This window comes from Taeniopygia guttata, chromosome 1 (genome assembly GCF_048771995.1).
Source record: "Taeniopygia guttata chromosome 1, bTaeGut7.mat, whole genome shotgun sequence".
Classification (NCBI taxonomy): Eukaryota; Metazoa; Chordata; class Aves; order Passeriformes; family Estrildidae; genus Taeniopygia; species Taeniopygia guttata.
This window is the reverse complement of record NC_133024.1, coordinates 38,057,539-38,080,982: the sequence shown is the minus strand read 5'-3', so window position 1 is coordinate 38,080,982 and position 23,444 is coordinate 38,057,539. Positions and strand designations below refer to the sequence as shown.

The window sequence follows — 23,444 nt, the reverse complement described above, 5'->3', positions numbered from 1 at the left end:
GGTTGCCTTTCAGCCAAAGAGTGTCAAGTGAATTATGTACAGATTAAAGATATGCTGGCTCCTGCAGCTACCCCAAAGGGACTGCCTCAAATACACCCAGATGGTGAGCATGCTTTAGTCTAACTAACAAAGGAGCAGTTAAACTTAATGCGATCCTCTTCTTGCTGCTGAGTGTATCCATCCAAGGAAACTGAGTTTTTAAAATGTTTCTAAACAGGCAGTCAGAATGGGCCCCTGGTCAGGTACAAACCAGCAATGTCTTCAACACTCACATATAGTACCTAAATCTTCGAGACTCTAAGTAAATTTTTTTTTTTTTCTTTCCAGTACAATGAATGGCACTTAAGTTAATTGCAAGTATTTGGGAAAGGCTTTCTCTGCTCCCCACAAGATTCCTTGCATACCCTGCTCCCCTGGTCAGCCCTGGGGAGGGTGCAGGTGGAAAATGAGGCCCTGACGGGGAACAGAGCTGCCCAAGATCCTGCCAACAGTCTGTGCCAGAGCCTGACCCTCTACCTAATCTGCTAGGGCAGAGGGTCAGCAACAGCCTTCCTGTCACCAATGACCTGGACACTTAGGGAGAAAAGATCGCGTTCCTTTTACTTCCCATAAAACATTATCCCTCTGTTGGGCCCAGGGACAGAGATTTTAGAGGTCTGAAAGATCAAAAAGGCCTGTTTTGACAGTTTTGCCTGACCTGCTAGAATGCATAGACTTTCAACTAGTCACTAGATCCACACCTGATTTGGAGGTCCTTAAGGAATACAATAAATTGAGACTTTCTTCACCCGTAATGGAGAACTGATAATGTCACTCTTAGATATAGTTAAAACTGAGCACTATTTCCACTATGAATTTGTCTAGTTTCAGCTTCCAACTACTAGGTATTGTTCTGACAGTTTAAAGAGCATCCTGTGCATGGCGTTTCTCTTCCTATCTGAATACCTATTTTCATTATCAGGCTTATATGATTACTTATTGGGATTTTGCACTTCTTGGGTCTCACAGTTCTGAATGATAGGTTCTCTTCAACTCTCAAATAAAACCTGTAGCTCTAAATCTTAGTCAGTCAGTCTGCTTCCAGCCAGATCAACCAGATATTTTAAGATGTGAAGTTACCAAGTCCTGCACTGCTGTGTTGCTGTGTGCATCTCAAAAGCTTCCTGGTATTCTTTAGTGAAAAATAGGATACACTAACACCACATGTCTCTATCACAGTCCCAGATCAGCGAGTAGTCAGTTTTTTATTCAATTTTTCTGTTAAATCCTACCATTACCTCAGCCACCAGCTAGCTGAATTTTATCTTGTTCCTGGTTACATGTTGAAGGTTTTGCTCTAGACACATCTATGGTGTCCTTTGCTTGCATGTTTGGCTCAGTATTGTGCAACTACACTTTTTCTCTATAAAAGGGCAAGTGCAAGGGAAACAGGAAGACCCATCACTCTATGGGTAGAAGAGAATCAGGACTTGGATGGAGAAAGGTCTAACCACAAGCCATGTCTATCTTCAGAGCACACAAATATTGTCCATGCCTCACCTCCTCTTCCAGCTTGATAACCTTGGCTTGTGCATTGTTTAGGGCCTGGTCAAGGATTTCAATGTGCCTCCGCTGGTCCTCATTGGCTGAACGCACAGCTGCCAGCTCCATCTCCAACTTCTCCTTCTCCTTCAAGTTCTCTTTGTCTGAAAGAAAGACAAGAGCCACTCCATGAGGACAGCTCATTGGCCCCAGGCCACACACTGGAGCTAAGCTGTCACCTCCCTAGAAAAACCAAAATTATGAAAAGCAGCAGCGAGTAGGGCCTTTACAACACAGTGCTGAGACACGGCGGGCAGGGAGCTTCTACTGCCAGGGCTCAGCCCCCAGCCTTACACCAGCAGCAGAGACAAGTGGCAGCTTGGGCTGCATCTGCACCAGCAGAGTTTGTGGCCCTCAGCACTGCCTCACAGCTTTCCATTCTGCTGAACTGCTACCACATCCCCTAGAAAAAATTTGGCTTGCACCAACTCCCCCTTTTTTACACAACACCCTACATCAAGAACTGCTTATAGGTGCCAGCTTCAATACTGCTGCCTTTTGTAATGGGCAAGAAACCTCAGCCCCATGGATGTGGGCTGTGCTGTGCCTCATGCTTTTCACTGGCAAGGATAGAGATCATGAAATACAGAAAATTGAAGAAGCCAAATACTAAACACAAATCTGTTCTGGACAGCCTGAAAATGGAAAGCGGGTAAAACAGTAACAAAGAATATGATAGGAGGCCTCTGTACACACTTCCTCTGACCATGCAGAGAAAAGGGAGGCTCTGGGAGCCATTTCAGGCCTATGGGGGCCCTGGGTGACCTTCCAGACCTGCAGGACTTAAGGATCCAGTGACCAGTGATTCTCTTCTGTTAAGCATCACAAGTGAGACTAAAGCATGTAGATAACCTCTGTGCTGAAAAATGATCCCTTTTTTGGGTAAGATTTAAAACAACCTCAAAAAAAATAAACAACGGGCTAAATTCAGTCAACTCTGCTCACATCTTTGTCTTCAGCAACAAATTTCAGGCCCACCACTGACTTTGCTGGCAAGCTGCCTGGGAAAATGCTTGGCTCCATCTGCTTCTCCCCTGACAGTGCTGAGAAGCCATTTCTGGGAACATCAGTGTCACAGGCCAATCACTGGATCCCTGATGCCAGAACACAAACAGTTAATGACTGGAGTGAGCAGAGAATCGAAGTTTCTTTCAGTGACATCTGAAATTTCAAAATCTGGCCTTTGTTCTGAATGACAACAAAAATAGATACTTGGAAAGCCTCTAGGAAGGAAATTTTCCTCCAAAAATTTACTTGGTATCAATTAAATGTTGTTTTGACTTTTTATTTTTAAAACATAGTATTACATATTTTATTGTTTTTTAACTGAAGTTAAAAATTGCTTCAAAACACTGAAACATGGGAAGTCTGCCCCAAACATCAAGTTCATGCCCCCCACATGTGACCACTCAAGCTGGAAGCCCAACCATCCACCTTCCCCCAAGCAGGGTCAGAAAACTTCTCATAGCCAAAGCCATTCCATGAACTACCCCCAGCAGGGTCACATTCTTCCTTAATGTGAGGTGGGATGAGAACAGAATTAGGTTTAATTCACACACCATCAGCAGGTGCCTGCAGCAAGGTAAGACGTATACAAGCTGAGCCATGTGTACAAGGCAAAGGTGGGCAAGGTGAGCCCAAACCCACCCACCTGTCTTCCCATTTATCCTAAAAGGAGGAACTCAGCACCTCATAAAAACTCCTGGCAGCAATACCATCATGCTGGTCACTGCAAAGCCCAAAAGCAAAACTCAGTGAGTGCTGTGGACACTGCACCACTGACTGCCACCATGAGCCATCTTGGGATGATGGTGGCTTTCTTCTTCCCTTGTTGGTAAGGGATTTTACAGTAGACATGCAGACCTCTTCCTTCAATGCAAAACTATTTACTTCAATCATATTAGCCAGAAGGAACATTAGTATGTATTGTAGAAAGGTGTAAATCTGGGCAAATTATCAGGGAGCCAATGTCATTAGAGGGTGAGGAAGCGGAAGACGAATGCTATTTCAGCCTTTCCCTCCACCACCTCATGCTGGGACCACACATACTCTGCTCTGGATTTGAAACCCGTGTTTCACATTACACATGGGGATAACATAGCAAAACAGGACTTGGGATCTTCATTTTCAACTGCCATTCATGGAACTTGAAGTCCTCAGCCTACCCTGTTGCTGTCTATCCTGCCAAAAGAGGACAAATTATACACAAATACACAAAATAATCACCACTAGAAAGCTGGCAAGAAAAATTTCCTGAACGACTCTCAACAATTCTTCATCCCAGCTTCATCCTGTAAAATCCTAGAGGTACATTGTGCAAGTTCTTTATTTGCATTAATTTTTAGTGATGAAGGACTTAATTGAACATACCTCAAATTCTCTTTAAGTGCAAACAAAGTATCCTTAAAGTCTGAAAACACTGTTTTACTGCACTACCTTTGCATACACCTGTTTAACTAAAGGACTCTAATTAATAATTATTTCTATGTTCTGCGGGGTCACTGCCATACCCCATTACATAAGAGTTCCCAAAAGGCTTCACTGTTGGGAGCTCACAGTTGTAATCTCACAGCTTTCTACAGACTGCCTCCGACTGCTGTACCCCCACACACTGTGGATATTACACTTGTATTCCGGCTGGGTAAAGGGGCTGAAGCAAGGAGGCTGCTTCAGTACTGCTCAAACAGGCTTTCTGACTTGTCAGGCCGGGCAAGTGCATCAAAAGTAGACAATTCTTGAATCTGCTTTGAAATGGAGACTTTAGACAAAAAGATACAGGCATGAGATGACACAGACTCAGTGTAACTCAGATGTGACTCCCACCTTAGCACACATTTTATCAGAGTATCAACTTATTTGACCAATTTAATGACCATCTCAATACCTCCCAAACTGATTTTTGCCTTGCTGTGATGTTGCAGAGTGGCAACATGGACATATTTTAAAGACAGTCCTTGCTACTTCAAAACGACCACTGCTGGCAGAAGAAAATATATCAAATTACAGCAGCCGGAGACTCATTTGGCTGCAGGAGATTTCCTGCAAACAAGAGTGCCTCCCATAGCACATCCCTTGCAGCACTTCCAATAATTTCTCTTATGCAGGTTTTCATTCCCCAGTGGCGGCTCTTTACTCACAGCTGTTAATTCCACAAATGCTTTCCAGTGACCATGCCTTTCCTCAGTGAAACCTGAGGGACTTCTTCAGCCTCTTGTCACTCTTGCAGCTCCTGACATGGCAAGTGTGTGGAGGAGCTCTGCCATCCGCCGTCCCTGGTCACGAGTGAATGCCATGGCAGCTGCTGCCAGTCACCCTCAGTCCAGCTGATGTACCAGGAGGGGCACAAGAGTCATCTCTTCTGCTCACCTAGATCAAGCTGTGTCCCAGCCAGCTCCGGTGACACAACCTTCCCAAACAGCCAAGGCTGCGAGACAGGGGATCAAGAGCACGATGGGCCCTCATGCTCCAACAACCTCCCCAGACTGACTGTCAGAAGGAATCTGAAATGAGAACAGGACCTTGTTGCCTGCTCGGAAGACCTTTCAGCAGCTGGTATCCACCCCATAATAATAAGCAAAATAAATTAATAGGTATTTACACCAAGCAGCCAAACAGAATAAGGTTTTCCACAGCTTTACTAAATCCTCTACATATTAAATAGGGCCAGGTTGCCAGGCCCAGACATTTCTCTCTAGAGGAGTTACTCCAGAGCTACTGTCCATCTGTCCAAGCCCCAGTCAGTCCTCTGCAGCTGTGGTTTGATGCTGACAAAGACTGGCCAAGGGAGGCCTGGAGCAGCAATGCAGATTATTTCCTGAATATTTCCGGTCTGGAAATGGGAACATTTCTTTGCCTGGGATATTTGGGACAGAGATATATGCACAGGTTCATGGCACATGAAGTGAACACTCCCACAAAGCATAAGGCTCTATCAATACACTGCTGAAACTGTCCATGCACCCCCACTAACAGATGCAGACCCATGTGGATGGGCACAGACCTCAATCTGTCTCAGACACCTGAAAGAACAGTCAGAAATCCCCAAAAAACACACTCCACCAAACCTCATTTTTCTCACACTCACACTCCATCAAAACATATTTTTCCCAAGATATGACAGTGTAAACTTTCTCTCAGCCCTGTGCCCTTGAAACCATCCTCAATCTTCTGCCTCCTCCTTTCCACAGCATCTCTCAGTGTCCTCCAAAGTGTCTCTTCTCTTGCCTGTATGGGCCCATATGCCTTCATCAGTTGCTGCTTCATGGCTTTCCTTAAGAAAATCCTTTTCCCTGACAAAACATCACATAATTATCTTTAAACTAATACAGTGTGAGTATTTCCCAGCCCTGCCTATCACTCAGTACTTAGAGGCATGTGGCCTGGCTTTGTGTATTACTATTGGAGAGAATAAGATTTTTTTTTTTGTCACTTGCAGTCTCTATCTCAGAGTGCATGACTGATCTGCACTGTTGCACTGCTAATGGACTCTGTGAGGAACTGAGAAATGACCCTTGAACATCCTGCCTTGCCAGATTTCTTTCTCAGGGAGTTTTTCCCAGTCCTGGAGTTTTACCATTGAAAAATTGGTATGCAGTATTACCAGCCTCAAGAACCTTATCTTTCTTTCTTCAGCTCATCACCAGAGTGGCTTAAAAATGACAACTTCTAGGAAACTCCTGATGCTGGAGTCTTCTTATATAACTTGGGTCATGTTTCCCAGCTGTCTTCCAAAAACATAGAAATCTGCTTTTGCTTTCCTAATGAAAATTAAGATTTGCATTTACTAACCTTCATTTACTTAATAACCTGCTACTCTTAGAAATAAAACCAAAACATCACCTTCACAACAAACCTTCTTCTCTTCTTCTAAAATGACTATTTCAATCTCAGTGTTAAAATTCAGTTTCCTTATCAGTTTCCTGACTGTGTGTCCCATTAAAAGACATGAGGAAGATACAAACTGTGCTTGCAAAAACCCTCAGGTCAGCAGTGAAGTACAACCAAACCCCAGTCATGGTCTGCTCCAGTGGAAGACTCAGACACACACAAACATCAGTGTATAAATGCAGTCAGCAACAGAGGATTTCCAAGCAGAACCTTTTATGGGCTCTGAGAGGGGCATTTTAGGTAAGACACCCTGATATCGAGGTCAGTACTGTGCATGTCCCAGCAGCCCAAAGAACATGACTGAAGAGGACCTGCTTTACATGTGCCCATTTTTCTATTCTTGGAAGCACTCTGCATTGCACTAGCAACATTTAGCTCGCTGGCCTAGCCAGGAGACACTCCAAGCATCCAGACCTTATGTGATAGGATCCGAAAGGCTATATTTGTTTGTAAGCTGTGAATTGATTGCAGCAATATGCTGAGTGCACAGCACAGTTTCACTGCTAGATATTTGCCACTAGAAGCACGAAGCATGTTTATGTACTGGAAAAGAACTCAAACCGAGTCCATATTGGGGATTTAACTCCTCCTTGTAGCTAATAACATATAGCAACACTGCCAGGCTGTCTCTACATGAAGAGAGCAGATCCCAGTCTCCAATTTCTACTGAGCAGCTTATCCCATTTGAACTCTTCCCGAGGATGACAAGATCTATACAGCAATGCCATTCCTTAAGAGATCATCCCATTGGATTTGCAGCAGTACCTACACACCTTTATGCCATCTGCTATTACAGCAAAGCTAACGTGTCATGGAAAAGATCACTGGCTTCCTTTTTGGTTTGTGCAGACATGTACCAAACAATCAGCTGTGCTGTCATCATCGCTGCTGGTGGGAGCCAGAAGAAGGCTCTCCAGCATTTGGAGAAGCTGCTGGACATTACAGGGCTGGTGGTGAGGCATGTTGAACAGTACCAAATTCTGCAATGCTAATGGAGCTGGATGGTTCTACACTGCAGTTGTAGGTCATCTTCCAAGGAAGCTCTTGATGCGATAAAACAGAAGGATGAGCTGTACACAGCAATGAGCTTCACTAGGATTTCAGCTCACAAGATACTGCACAGCTTCCAGGTGGCCAAGCCCTTCTGGAAGCACGCTGGAGATGCTTAGGATACAAAAGAAGCCACACACTGCCACACAGCTCCAGCTGCACAGGTTGGATGGTCACACACATATCAGTGCATGGCATGGGAAATCAGCAGCGCTATGGCCAGTCATAATGGGAGCCTACAATGCATTGGAAATGCATGTTTCCATAGCAATAGAAGCTGTAAAATCTTTGTCACTTCAGTCCTTTGTAAAAAGCATGGTTGAGCTCCGCTCTTTCTGCTGTTAGTCAAACAGTCAACTAGTCAGCACAGCTTGTTCTGAGCTCTTTCCAGCCAAGAGAAGAATCTGGCTTCTCTAAAAAGCATGCATCTTTAAAGATTACCTCTGCAAGCAAGACTTCACAATTTCAGATAAATATTTATCAAAAATAAGCTAAGCTGTGTTACCATTAACTCCCACTGCTTGGTTCTGGTGCTCAGAGAGAAAAAACCCTATCCTAAACAATCCAGTCTGCAGCTTAAACAAGCGGAATTAGCTGAGTAAAACCAAGCCACAAGCAGGATAACATTTAATAGCAAAGTATGCACCTCCACTCCACTATGTATATAAGTGTGCATGTATATCTGCATATATATATATATATATATATATATATATATATCTGCATTGCCCAAACAACTCAGCACAGTACTCACTCTGAGCAGCATAAAGGCCCTCTGTTGCCTTATCCTCGTGCCCATCGAAGTCTCTGTTGGTCAGCTGCCTATTGGCTGTCTCCAGTCGTTCTGCAAAAAACAGGAAATACTTCAAGTATAAATATATGTATATAAAATTGTAGGCCAACCAAGAAAATAAGATGCATGCCAGCAGAGAAGTATAAATAGACTCTCTGAAGGAGGATATTAAAATGGAGGCTGACACATACATAAAAGATGAGGCCTTTGACCTCTTCCATGAAGCTGTGTTATTCAGATTCACAGAAACTGGGGGGGAAAGTCTCTGCCATTCACAGTTGACATGCCCAGGCAATCATCTCTCACACTACTCAAAATGCACAAGGCATCTGCAATCTGAATTACCCAACTGTGTAAGGAGATGTCTGCTTGCCTGCAGTGAAGAGCTGCCTCTGGTGCAGCAAGAAGACATCCTGGGGAAAGGGAGCCCCCAACACAATGACACCATTCCTTGGGGATGCCCTGGGAAAGAAGGCATTTTCTGCAGCCAAGGACAGCTTCCCTTGGGAAGGTCCTGCCTTCAGAAACTTCTCCCCTTCAAAAAGACAATGTGACCCACTTACACCATTGCAAAAAACCATAAGTCAGCTTGAAAAAGGCACCTCACTGCATGAGCAGTGAGTACCAAAGTACCACTCATCAGGAACCTGGATGGGCAATAGTTACCTAACATATCCTCAATTTCCTTTCTCAAAAGGATACATGCTCAATTTTAAGTTTTTTAAAATATATATAACCTTTGGTACTGGCTACTGGCCTGTGAAGGCACTGACTTTGGAGATTTACGGGTAACACAGCATTGTTCTACATTACAATTTGCTCTTCAGCTCTTTAGGAGTGGGCAGGTGTCTCAGTTTGAGACAACAGGATACTGTGACTGGTGGCCTGGCTGTCAAATCCATATTTTCAAGTGCTAAACACAAAGGCACCATCTGGAGCCAATTCTTACACTTTGCTAGAAGGTTTTTTTGCCACCAGGAGAGTGACAGCCGTTTTGTCTAATGCCAATAAGCAGAACCTTATTTCTCATTTATGTGTATTTCTCATAGATGTGTATCTAAATATTGAATTTAGAGGAGTTTTCACTCCTCTAAAGCCTGCTGCTCTGGAGCTTGTGAGTGAAACACCATGTCAACCAAAGGGGAAAAAAACCCAAGCAACTGTAACGTACCACGGAGATCCCTGTTGAAGTCATGAAGTCTCCTAATTTCTCCTTCGAGTTTGTTTCTCATTGCTTTGTCCAGGGACTCCCTCTTAGTGGTGGTCTTGACCAAACCCTCATAAGCTTCTGAAATCCTCTGAATCTCAATTTCAAACTGAAAGAAGAGAGAGTTCCTGTTAAAGCTCAGCAGGAATGTGTGCTGTTCCAGTGTTTGCCCAGCACATTCCAATAACACAAGGGGTCAGGGCAATGCTCATGTCCAGTGTCAAGCCAGCCTCCAACTCTGCAATGACTGATCTCCCTGGCAGACAGTGGCAAAAAGCCCCAGCAATGCTGGTGGCTCCTGCACTCGGGACCCCTGTAAACACTCTGTGAGGCAGCTCACCATGTCACAACACACCAGGACACCCCATTGGCAGATCCCAAAAGAGCTTGAGGTGGGCTAGACTTGATGGAACTGCTTGGTTGCCTTTAGTCTATGACCAAGGGGACTGCTTTTCTCCAAGAGGAAAAAAAACAAGAAATAGTGTACTTGTGTGGGCTGTATTCTCTCCTACAAATGGTGTAGGAGGTATCATTTATTTTTCAATAGGTCCCTGATCCAGAATTTATCTCTGAGCTCTAAATGCCACCAAACTATTTTAGGCTCAGCTCTGGCTTCATGTCACTTTTAAACTACTGTGATCCATTCCTTTCCATTCTTGACTGAAGACTGCTTTATACAAGAGAAACTCTTTATAACAGACAGAACCAATTGTTTTGGGTTTTCAATCTCCTTAACTTCATTTCCTTGAAATGTGGCAAACTGCAGGCACAGTATGCAGAGAAATCCCTTAGTGGTGAACTTGCATCTTAAGACCTAAGCCCAAAAGACTGACAGAAGAATAGTCCTGGGTAGAGTTTTGCTGTTCAGCTCAATCCATCCAACTCTTTTAATAAGCTAATGTCATGTTAAGTGATACAGCTTTGGTAAAATCATTGCTGCAGAGATGACCAACGCTGATGTGGGAATCTGTTCCCACATGCCTGGCCCTTGTGTTTGTGGAGAAAGGCTTGATAATGTGCACAGGCTGGAAAACCAAAAGACATACATAGCCTCCCACATACCTTTCTAAATCTGGTGCTTTTTTGGCCTCTTGAGTCATGAGTGGGGCAGATTCATGATTTTTGAAGCCAGGGTACGAGCTCACCACCACTTACTGAAGAGTTAGGTCCCTCTCAGTAAGCTTCCACAAAAATGCTGGAGCCACTCTGTCAAGATACAGCCCATGGGCAGGCAGCACCTCCAAACCACGCACCAAGGAAAGCCTGGCAGAGCTATGATGGGGAAACCTGATTACCTTCCCTAATTTCTGCTTCCAGCTTGTTTACAAGTACAAAAGTTGAAACAAGTGGGGAGATTCAGAGTAGCCATGAGAAAGTGTTTCGTTACTGAGTGGGTGGTCAAGCCCTGGAACAGGTTTCCTAAAGAGGCGGTCAATGCCCCAAGCCTTTCAGTGCTTTAGAGGCATATGAACCATGCCCTTAGCAAGATGCTTTAATTTGGTCCTCTCTGAATTTTCAGGAAGTTGCTAAGCCACTATCTGCAGGAGAAGATGCAGTCTCCAGACAGCTCCTACCACAGCAAAGCAGATTTGCCAGCACAAAAGTGGCTTTCCACAGCCTAACAGTCTGGCTCAATGCAGCTGGTTACCACAAGGGCTCTGCTTGGCCCTCTGTATGCTGGTATTTCCCAAAACACATCACCACACTGCCTGCAGCCCTGGAGGCAAAAACTTGCTGTAGCAAGTGCTCCATCAGCACCAAACAAAATTAAAGGAGAGCAGAAGAACAGCCATAAATTGTGTCGGCGTTTCTCAACAGCTCTGGGATTTCCTTTGCTTTCTTCCATGGAGGAAAAAAAAAAAAGAATTCAGCCTTTTCCCTGGCTGGTAACTCCTGGAGCCAACCCACTCAAACAACCCACACATGCGGCATGCGAAGAGCCAGCCCAGCCTGGGAATTAAACTTCAGCACGGTAACACCTCTCAGAAAAGGGAAAATCATCCAAAATGCTCACAATTAAATGCACACAATTCCTCTTCCAACTCTTTTTAGGTAAGAAAATGAGGCAACTCGTCAAAAAGCACAGGGACTCATCACTACCTCTCAAAAAATCTTTTCACACACAACTGAGAATGTGACAGCCGTCAGAACTGATCTGTTTGGACAAATGCCCAAGGAGTCCTACAAGTCAGACTGACTTTCTCTAACTTCTTATCCTATTCTGTAACAAATAAAAGTGATGGGAAGGTGGTCCTACCTAGAATAAAATTGTTACCCACAAACAAGAATTACTCTTTCCTGACCTTTCCACTTGTAACAAGAGGGAAGAGTTTTCACATCCAAAGTACATAATTTAACTCAATCACATTTTCAGAGGCAATGTTTGTGGGAACTGAGGAAGACCTGCCCTGACCTTGTGTTCAAACATAGCAAAAGCAGCATGGGAGGAATACCATGTGGTAGAGATTTGGTTTCCTGAAGAAAGAATGCACTTGAGTATGTGTTTCACTTTAATACTCCGCTTACATTCCCCCAAAGTCAATGGGACTCAAGTCCACACTTTATTGACTGAAGTGAGACTTCAGCCCATGCTTGAATACCTTTCTGTTGGTGTCTGATGCAATAAACTTGCAGGGCATCCAAGATAAAGACAGAACCATTTCCAAGGGTGAAAGAAACCAGAATATTTATAGGGCATTACACTTAAATACCTTTTACTGAACAACGCAGCTTTTGTAAAATTAATAGCTGGAATATTTCTTTTTGCCCACAAAGGCCACGGGAAGTCAGTATTAAAGGTTTTGTAGATTTCTTCATGAATAGTTAATGTTGTTGCAAAAATTTTTTAACTAAGTTTGGGAAATTCTGTGAATAAAGGCAACTCATCTTGTTGCAGAGAATGAGGCAGAAAGGACAGCAGCTACGAAACACTAGGTCTTTTTTCTAATCTGTTTGAACAGATTGTCACAATTTTTTCCCAAAGCTGAGGCTGGGACATGGTCTCTGAGAGCTGCTTCTTCTCCTGTGAAGGGTGTCTCCAAGAACACTGATCCACACAGTGATCCACACAGTATACAAAAAAATTCAGGTCCTACATAGGCTCTTAAATTCAGAGAAAAAAGATCTGCAGTCTAAGCTCATTTGTGTATAAGTAGTGGGAAGACATAAATGAAACAGTAGTGTAGGGTCCTAAATAAGTTATTTGGTCCGAGCCCTTGGGATTCAAAGTGAGCAGATCTGGGGAGCATCTCTGATTTGCCTTCAGTGAACCTCTGTTTTAAGCAAGTTCTACTTCATTTGATACAACTCTTCATCTTCTCATCCCAGGCAGTGCAAGACATCACCCTCCTCCACTGGAAAAGCCTGCATACTTATAGAAAATGGCATGCAGGATGTCTTAGAAAAATGGGTTTCAAGCAAAATCTTTATCAAATGGTTCCTTCAGATAAGGGGACAGTGCTTTTAGAACCAACATGTTTAAATGCATGTCTAACATCAGTTCTCACAAACTCAAGAAGCAGTAACTGAAAGCCTCTAAGACAACCCAGTTCATCCATTTCCAAACAATGGACAGCCCCAGTGGTGGCTGTTACACTCCCAAAGAGTGCAGAGCAACACATGAGCTTATTGTGATGGACAAGACTTCTTGGGACAAATGAGAACGTGCTCTTCATGGCTCTCACCTGCATCTCTAACCCTTGTGCAGATGGTGAAGGACCCTGCTGCACCAGGAATATACTACCCATGGGAGACTTCCAGGGAAAGCTCCAGTGAGGCCAGCATGGAAGATGGAAGGGGAAAATATCCAGCTGAGAGATATCTGATGGACTGTCCTGTTTCATCCTAAAGGCAGTAGAGTCCACAAGGCACAGGATTACCCTTCTGTGAAACCACCATGGAGAGGCAGTGGTTAGAAATGGCCAATGGTGCATCCCCACTGCAGTGACACAACTATGAAGAACAGCTGCCCAAAGGCAGAACCACCAAGATGGTTATCCTGGCCAGGCTCCATCCCAGTCTCTACACCTACCTTCTGCAGCTTGTCTGCCTTCTCATAGTACCCCTCCAGCTCCTGCCGCAGCACGTGGTTCTCCTCGGAGAGCATCTCGACCATCTGCTGCGCCCGCTCCACGATGGCAAAGGCGTCGGGTGTCAGCTGCTGGCCCGGCAGCGTCGGGGTCTGGGCAGCCACAGGGGCTGGCAGTGGGGGCAAGGAGCCTGGGAGCAGAGGGCCAGCGGTGGCCTGTGACGACATGGGGCTGTGCTGCTGGGCCGGCGGCGGCGGGAAGGGTGGCTGGCATTGTCGGCTGTGGGAAAGCACACATGGAGGAAGCGTTAGAGCCGCGTGCCCTCGGAATGCTTACGGGAGCTTTCACCTAATGACTGCATGGCTTATTAACAGTGTTATAATTGGACAGTCATGACCCCTAAATACCAACAGTTGCAGCAGAGAACAGGTAAATTGTCTCCTCGCCTGCTCTTGACAGTGACGTACACATCTGGTATGAGTGGATAAAGGAAGCACTGACTAAAGCCCAGCATTTTTGCCTAGGTGTGCAACTAATACTTCAGCAGCCACCAGCCTCTCCCTGCCTCCCCTTCCCAGAAATGCCATGGCTGACAAGCACAAGCTGGCAGGCTTGAATAAAACATAAGGGATGCATTACTCACCCTTCGAACACCACTCCCTGCCCAGAGTAAAACCAGTGGATCAGCTGAGCTGGGAGGTGAGAGGAAGTGATACGAGCAAAGCAGCATCCCTGAGTGGCTTTAGCAAGTGGAAGAGGGAAGTGTTGCTGCAGAACAGCTGGAGGCACAGCCACATTCAATTACAGTAAGCCATGAAAGCCATCTTCCAGTGGGAGACCTCATTGTGTCACTCCCCCATTAAGGGCATCTATGACTCACCAGACTCATATCATGAAAGAATAAGAAGTGAGCTGGTAGTGGATCTGCTTGTGACCTAGGCTTTAAATACACCCGAATCATAATTTGCAGTGGCTGGAAGATAATCCAGGAGGATGTCTCAGCAGTGAGGGTAAGCCTGCAGCTGACAGCCAGGTGGGATCAGAGTCCCTTAGCCAACCCATCTCCACCCCTCAATCCACTGCAGCCCTCAAAGCCTCAGCCACGGGAAGCAGCTCCAAGCAAAATCTAACTGTGCACAGGCTGAGCCACTCCTCAGCCCTGGTGCCAAAGTTCTGAAATTCCCACACTGATCTTGTTAAAGAGACTCAACCCAGACCACGTGGTACTTCAGTGTCAGGGCCCAGTTTGGGTGGAAAATAAGCTGGGTGCTGGACCCCACCTGAGGTCTGGGATTTGTATTTTAATGTAACTACAAGCTATTAGGCTTGCTGTTGATATCATTACCCTTATTTCGGTACCCTACACAAGGCACAAGACATAATGAACAGATGTATTTACCCCAGTGGGCCTCAAAGAACCATGAATGCTTTTTCTTAAACAAACAATTTTGTGCTATTTAAATACATAGTAATTATGGTTATTGTTGTCTTCAGCACCTACACAGCTTCTCAAATCAGGGTTTTCAAAAGCCTTCAGTGTTGGCCTAACTCTACTGACAATAACTCACCACTTCCTTCAACTGCAGCAAAGCTGAAAAGTGAAGGCAAATTTAAAAATCCTACCCTAGAAAATGAACAGCACTGCTCTAACAAACTTGTCCCTGCCAAGCCACACAACAGCAAAGAAAGCCAGCAATTCAGCCTTAATCTTCTGTCCAAACTAGAGTGAAAGCAAATCTGCAGGCCCCCAGACACAGCACATACACAGTCCCACACTCTCATCCCAGCTTTGCCCAATGCATCCACTCTGGCACAGAAAGGTACTGAAATGGAGGAAAACACTGAACACAAGTACACTGCTAACCTGGTCAGAAGTACAGACCAGTGTCCTTGAGAAGATCCCAGCAGAGCTTCATGCAGCCAGCATTGAGGAAAGCTGTGCTGAGCTCAGTCTGGCCTTGAGATGGCTTTTACCTGCCTAGCATAGACATGCTCTAAGGCTGTGTCTCTCCTGTAAATTAAACATCCATGGAGGCGGCTCAAGAGCACAGGAGAGGGGCCATTCCCCCTGGGCAGCTCCCAGGGCCAGAAGGGTTTGCTTTCAGACCCAGGCATATTACTTCCCCAGCAGAGGTGCAGGCTAATAACCAAGGAGCTAAAGGTCTATTGAAAAGAGGATAAAAATTTCCAAAAGACAGGAAGCCAGGGATGTGCTGTATGACACTTCACAAGAAAACACACAGGAATTAATAGAATCACAGAATGGCTTGGGTTGGAAGTGATCTTTAAAAACCATCTAGTCCAACCACCCTGCTACAGGCTCGGACACCTTCCACTAGATGAGGCTTCTCAGGGCTCCAACCAACCTGGCCTTGAACACTTCCCATGATGGAGCATCCAGAACGACTCTGGGCAACCTATTGCAGTGCCTCATCACCCTCAGTGTAAAAACTTTCTTCCCTATATTCTAATCCAAACCTACCCTCTTCCAGTTCAAAGCTATTTCCTTTTGTCCCATCTCCACAGGCCCTGGTAGAACGTCCTGCTCCAGCTTTCTTATAAGCCCCCTTTAGAAGGCTGCAGTAGCCTTCTCTACTCTGGAGCCTTCTCTTCTCTGGACTGAACAACTCCAACTCTCAGTCTGTCTTCATAGGAGAGGTGTTCCAGCCCTCTGATCGTGGTTCTCACATCATCTCCACATCCCCCTTTCTTTCTGATGCTCCAGTGTGCAAAACTGGCAAGGGACCTGATGCCCATCATGGGACTTGAATATTCTTTAGCTCAAAAATCTGAACAATAAATAACATGATGAGTGAGAGATGTCACTCACAGTGCAAAATATGCCTACAAGTGAATGTGAACTCAGACAAGCATGCGACACCTCCTCAATGCTGACAGTCAGTCTGTGCTCACATGTTTTATCACAGTAATTAATCCAGGTAAGGGTGAGCTTGTTTGCCTTTACCAAAAGAAAAGGTACCACTGCTTTTATGCAAGTAAAAGCCCAACTGTCTGGATACAGTTACACCCCTGTCTACAAAGACACTTAGTAGAAAGCAGAAAATTCGGAAGATTTGCTGCAGGTACAGATTTTCTCACTTCTTTATGGGAATAGCGTAGAGCAATAGAATTAAATTGATCTCTGAATCTAAACCAGTGGAGGTATAGTAATTTTCTGTTTCATTATGAAGTACAGCAATTTTTGTCCATAGATGCACCCTTTAGACCCTTGCATGAACTTTTGATGCTGCACTTTTGGGAAATCTTAGCCTTTCATCAATTTCATCTCTTCTTGTCACTTTAGTCTGTCTAGCTTTACACTACAGAGGAAGGAAAGACCACAGAGATCTCTGTTTTCTTGAACTGCAAATGATTTTCTGAGCTACTAAAGATTTACACCCTATAGCAGCTGCCAGCCACCAGAGTCTGCACTGTTTTCCAGCTTGGAAGCTGAACAGGTACAACTGACTTTATACCTCTTGAAGCACAGTTGTTCAACAAAATTAATGTTTCTAACTCTTTTTACTTGTTTAATCTGTCCCAATTTAGTTCTGGCTTAGCCAACAGCAAAATCTCTGAGTACATACACAATAAAATAAACACAGCAATTCATATTAACAAAACATCATTTGCAAAAACAGGAATGTTATAACAGCAGCTTAGTTCCTATCCAAATTCTCATGTAAAGCTCCAAAGAAACACAGCAATCAGGATTATCCTGAGGTCCTTTGGGCTTAGTAAAGAATGACATTCTCACAATGCTTTTACTGTATTTTAAATGTTGATCTTACTCTGCATTAGAGCAGGTTAAAATCTTTCAGCCAAACATTCTAGTCAACAATCATCCTTCTTAAAAGCATGCAACAGTGGAACATTATGAGTCTTGGCTATCTCTGCAACATTTCAGCTAGGTTTCTATTAAAAACATATTTTTTGTTGGCATTATTATAGAAGTAGAACCCCCATAAGCTTCTGCAATGTATTGTAAAGAAGGAAAAAGAGGAAAAAAATTAAGGAAAACAGCTTTTTGAATAAAAAGCACCAGCAGATCGTGAGGCTTTCAAGGGCTACTGTGTTGAGGTCACCAAGCACTCTATTTCACAGATATAGCTTGTGATACATGCATAATAGCTTTCTACCTATAGCTTGCAATTCAATGTCTTCAGCAAAATACTTGACAATGGACCCCACTTTCATAAGAAATTCCTCAAGATGTTGGGGCTGCCCAAGCCCCCAAATTTGGCCATGGTCTTAATACTCCTCTTATACTGGACCATCTGGGAGCAAGAATTACCAAGACAGAGAAATTTGAGGAGAATTTGTAACTTTATATAGGAATAAGAAACCTGGAAATGAAAATTAATTATAAAGTCTACTCGCTGTTGATGACCAGGAAATCATAAATACAAAAGAGCTGTTGTTGGATAAAGCAGCAGACTATTAGTAAATGAAAATGCCTGTAAATGTTCTGGAAAGGAAATTCCGCCTCAGCCTTGCTACAGGTACAGTGAAGGCTCTCCTCTGTTTAGGGATGAAAAGGGGCCAGTGGAGGAAGGGCTTTGTTTCTAACACACCATGGCATTTACATTCATAATTAAAATACCCTCTGCTAACCTATTTAGCTCATCTTTCTCTGAATGCTCTGCCTTCCTTTGCCTCTAGGGCAGACTGGTCTATTTCATCTTTCAAAGACTTTCCCAAGGAACTTTATCTCACAACTTCATGCATCTTCTGCGGATGCTCTGGCTGAGTCAGCGATGAGAATAAGGTGTTTCTGGGGTGCAGCTCTTTGAAGTTGCCTTAGGCTTTTACCTCACAATGAGAGTAAAAAAGTGTGTGAAATGTGTTTATTCCTGCCCATTGACTGGGAGCCTTCAGTCTGGATACTAACCTCAGACCAGGTGTCTACCTGATTTCATTATGATTTCTGCAGTCATGAAGCAGACTTCAAACACTACCTTGTCTCACTGTGAATAACATGGAATAAACAGTATTATGACCATGCAGGGAAAAAACAGGATCCTAGCAAAGTCAGCAAGCCCAATCTGATGGTCATGGTGCAAGGAAACACAATTATAGATCCATCACTAAATGGTAATACAGAAAGAAATGGGAGAACATTTGTCAAAGCCCAGACATGGCCCTCATGGCATTCTCTGTTTTATGGAATCAGCAATAGTTGCAGCACCTTGTAAACTCAAGTATTTGTTTCAAAAAACATTCTGCAGACTTGGACTCACATCACTTGAATTTACTATTTTGTTGGTGACATTTGATAGCTCTGAAAAGACTTGGCCCCGCTTCTTTGGCAGGATTATGTGAAGATTCTGCAGGGAAAAATGATAATCTAAAAAGACATATCCTGTATCAAACATATCCTCAATAGTTAAGAGAGGGACAGGATATTGTATTTCCTCACAGAGATCTACACTCAGAATAGATTCTCAGCATAAGGAAAAGGTGCCTTCCTGAACCTCTGCACTTCTAGAGGAACCAGCTGGGATAATAACAGAGAAGGGTAAGGAGAAATGACAAGGCATCACCCAAGCTGTGGAAACAGCTTCATTTCACTTTCATTTATTTTAATGTAAGGCATATTAGACCAGAAGGAAAGGATACAAAGCAAAGCTCTTCTGCAGGGCTGCCAGCATTCACGTCAGATGGAAGTGTAGCCTCCAACCCACGCTCATGCTTGGGCTATCCTTGCACAGAAAAGCCAAGACAAGTCAGTTTGGGTGTAACATCCTTCAGCTTGTCCATAGTGCCAGCAAACCAGCCTGCCTGGGCTGTCTCAGGGAAGAAAACAAGCTCCTTGTGTCCTGTCAGCAGCCACAGACATGGCTGCATCGGTAACTATCAACAGGTTGTCTGCAAACAGCAGTAATATGTGTGGGAGAATAAATACACAAATACTGGAGAAGCAGCAGACTATTTCGGCAGTTAATTATAGACTTCTACATCCTAGCAGGGTGGAATTTTATGAGGCACATAAAAAATGGGATGTCTTTAAAAACAGCCCAGATTTATTCTTTTCATTGAGTCTGCATGCTGACTTTGAAAACGTATGGATTAAATCAGAATAAAAAGGTGCCTGCATTATTGCCTTCTGAATGTACCACAAATTAATTCCCCTCAGTAAGAAGCAGTTTCCAGTCCAAGGTTTCATTTGCATTATACATGTTTTTAATTAATAGTGCAGATAAAGAAATCATTCTGAATAAAAGACAAGATCTGACAAGAGCCACTGGGACCAATGAAGAGGATTCATTGCACCAAGTGATCTGGATCACAGTTTAAGCATGACATGGAGATAAAATATCTACTTTAGTTGGTCCAGGTTTCATCCTTCCAGGAATAAATACAGCAAGCTAAAGGGTGGAAAATACTATCCTGGACTGTGACAACCCTCACACAACTGACTCAATAACAAGCTGTGTGGGGAGACCCAGGCTGCCAACTGCAAGTGTTAATGAGCTACATAAACAAGGAACACTGAGTCAAATCAGAGGTGTTACTACACCTGATTAGTCTCTGGTCCAGCTGGTACTGAACCAGTGTGCAGGCTGACTTTCCACAGTGGAAAATAGGGATTTTGATGACAGTGAAGGGCTCCAGGCTCCATCTGTTAAATGTATTAAAGAACTGATAGCACAGGTCTTTCCACTGTATTTGACAAAGATTTTGCAAAATCCCTGGTAACTAGAAAATATAGGCTGAAACTAAAATTGAGATTTTTGCCAGAGATGGCAATTAGCTAGTGGAACAAGGCTATAAAATCCATGATGGATTCTCCAGATGGAGACTGTTATACTCACCAGGACTGAATGTTTCACACACTGGAATTAATTCACGCATCATGCAAAAAAACTAAATTATATTAGTTCCAAGCCCTTTTACCTAACAAGCTGTGACTTTCTGAAACTGCACCTAAGGAAAGTTAGCAAAGACACCATTCAAGAATGGCTGCAACATCTAGGAAAGGAAATGTTTTCTAAAGATTGTTATACTTGGCCAACTTAAAGCATTCAGAAGTTGTGAGTCAGGGCCCCAGACATAAAGCAACTGGCTTAAAAATACTGACATTTTAAAAGGAAAAAATACTCGTTCATTTTTATTTGCCTTCTAGTTGTTTTGTCCTTTAAGCTTCAAGGTTCAAGCTCTGCTCTGCAACTGTGATGTCCATAAAACAGAAGTCACTAAATCTAATTTATATAAATGCTGAGACTATCCCTACATCACATTACTCTAGGATTTCTTCAGTACAACACCAATTAATTATCTTGAAATTTACAATAAATTTCAAGATTTTACTCCAATGATTATAAAGGCAATGTTTCCTTTAAAACCAGTCATGTGCAAAACAAAAAGTCAAACCAAAAAAGGAAACTAAGCAGCAGCTACAGTTATTCAATTATCCTTCAACAGCTCCCAGCCAGCATTGGTCCATTTCCAGCCACATTTCCCTTGTCAAAGAAGGACTGTGGGGAAGTGGGGGTTCAGTGACCCTTTAAGTCCTTTCCATCCCTGGAATCTGAGAGTGCTTTTTCTGGATTGATGCACTCTGTTTTTCTCCTCTTTTCTGGAACACAGAACACTCTCACATGGTCCCTGTCCAGAGGATTCCAGGATGGATGGGATGTGTAACTGATATGACCATGACAGAGGGAAGGAGATGCTGGGGTATATGAGAGTCCCATCTGACCAGGAGCAAAGTTCTGTTTCCATCAGCTGCTTTCCCAGACACTCCTGATGAGAAGAGAGCAGAAATTCCTTACCTCACTTGTTCCTCTAACAGAAAACCCAGCCTCTCCAAACCCTACCCATCTCAGTTAGATGCCTGTCAGTGAGCATCCCCAGAGCCCAGGTAAGGAGAGAAGCAGTGAGCAAGCGCAGAGATCACAGGAAGGTTTATGCTTGGGAGCAATCCAGGAGTTGTAACACAGTGCTCCACTGGCACCCAACTCCTCCAGCAGGGCTCAGACAGTGACTGCTGCCCAGGCAAATCCTCTAGTAAAGACAGGGCTGACATCCCTGAAATGCATTGATCCTCTCCAAAGATTGAAACATTTGGAGCAGAGACCACTTTATGAAATTGCATTTTAACCATCCCAGATGTGGGCAAGTCCATCCTATCATGCAACCCAAGATGCATGCAAGGATGCACTGGAGCACAGCAGCTACAGATAGAGAAATGACAAGCGATGAATAAGCACACAGGGACTACAGTTACCTCCTAAATACTTTTGTCAACCAAATCTTCCTAGGTGACAGGACCATACAGGACCTGGGACCAGTTATAAACTGGGATAAGCACAGAATAAACTAGGTGAGTTTATTTCCTGGTTTTTAGTGACAGCAATTCATAATAGTTGAGAAAAAGCCCCAGTAATGAAAATTTCAGTGTGCCAAAGGGAAGTGAAAGGTTGGCATCCCTGTGTTAAAAAATATAGAGAAGCCCAAGATGAGGATGAAAACCATCACTTTGCTGAGACCCAGAGGCTCACTGTCTAACATCTGAACACAGCCAAATGTTCCCCCACTCACTAACAAGAAACCTCCCCAAAATCCAGGCAGTACATGAAGCCGAGAAGGACCTGAAAATGATCACCTGTACATCAGGATCCAGAAGTATCTTAAATGATGCTCAAGAGACACCATACACCCTAAAGCAAACCCAGCTTTAGTGAAGCAAGCCCTACCAAGCCAACCCCCTAACCTACATATGTACAAGCTTGCTGGCACAGCCAGCAGGGATATATGCAGACTGAGAAGTAATAAGGCCCTTGCTGAGTTACAAGGAAGATACCACTGAAGATTTTTTTAGTAAGTGTGCAAAACTTGGCAGCCCTGCTCTGTCACGCTGCCTGTCCTGAGCTGCACTGCATATCCCTCCCCCTGGTGCCCGCCTACCTGACAGGAGGGACATTTCTCCAGCACCATGCAAAGGAAACACACAGGGGTAGCAGACATCTCCCCTGTCGCCCTGTTCTTTTAAAAGTTTTCTATGCTTTCTGATGTTTACATATTTCTACTAGAGCTTCTCACGCACTGTTCATGTAAATAATGATTGTTTTACATTCTTCTTTGTAGGAGAAGAGAATTGATAGACTGTTGGTTTAACCAGTGTGGTTGGAGAGGTAGCAATTTCATCCTCCAATCCACTGTCACTTTTAGAATTCTATATATTACAAGGTCAGAAATAAAAGTTCCTTCCTTTTGTTCTTTATATTTTAGAATGAGTGCATGAGTTATTTTGTGTCATAGTGTGACATCCCCTGCTGTGTGATTTGGGGGTAAAGGATGCTGCCTTGCCAGGAACGAGCAGTGACCACCATCAGGAGCCAGTGGATTTCTCCCCACAGCTGATGGGGTGATCCAGCCTTTGCTAAGGACTGGCATGGAAATCTGCACTGAATCAAGGAGGTTTCTCAGCATTAACCTTGCTGATCAGGAAACTGGGAAAAGCTCTGGAAGTGGTCCCAAAGAGTCTTCCATTTGACCCCACTGACATTCTCAGTTAGCTGAAGCAGTGCATGCAGCACCCAGACTTGCACAGACTCAGAACACTCTGTGGCTATTGAAGCAGCATTTTCCAAGAGTGATAAAAATACCCAAACCAGCTCTTTTTCTGTGGGGATGAATCTGCTTGGTGTTGGAGATGTTTGTTAGCACAACAAACAACTGCAGGAAAGAATGGCCCTAGCTGCCCTCACATCCACTCTTTCTTTGAATGAACAGGCATTTTTGCTGAGGTCCTAAAAATACCATCTTGCTCTGAAAAAATTGCATAAACTCCACAAAATGGCCATACACATAGCTGTAGAAAGACTCAGTGCGGGCCTACTGCTTGTCAAAGCCAACTTGCCCCTGTCACTGAAGCTACACTTTGGGTTTCTAC

General features: G+C 43.9%; 1 protein-coding gene across 2 annotated transcripts in view; it reads right to left on the bottom strand.

The window, feature by feature from the left end:
- AMOTL1 (angiomotin like 1) overlaps window positions 1-23,444 on the bottom strand; it is a 73,704-nt gene that overhangs the window by 15,574 nt on the left and 34,686 nt on the right. For both annotated transcript variants that reach the window (XM_072927234.1, XM_030269574.4), the window contains 4 exons: window positions 13,549-13,825; window positions 9,483-9,627; window positions 8,273-8,362; window positions 1,540-1,685 (listed from right to left, as the gene is read on the bottom strand). In XM_072927234.1, the coding sequence (XP_072783335.1) occupies window positions 1,540-1,685; window positions 8,273-8,362; window positions 9,483-9,627; window positions 13,549-13,825 (658 nt within the window). The remainder of the gene's footprint in view (window positions 1-1,539; window positions 1,686-8,272; window positions 8,363-9,482; window positions 9,628-13,548; window positions 13,826-23,444) is intronic.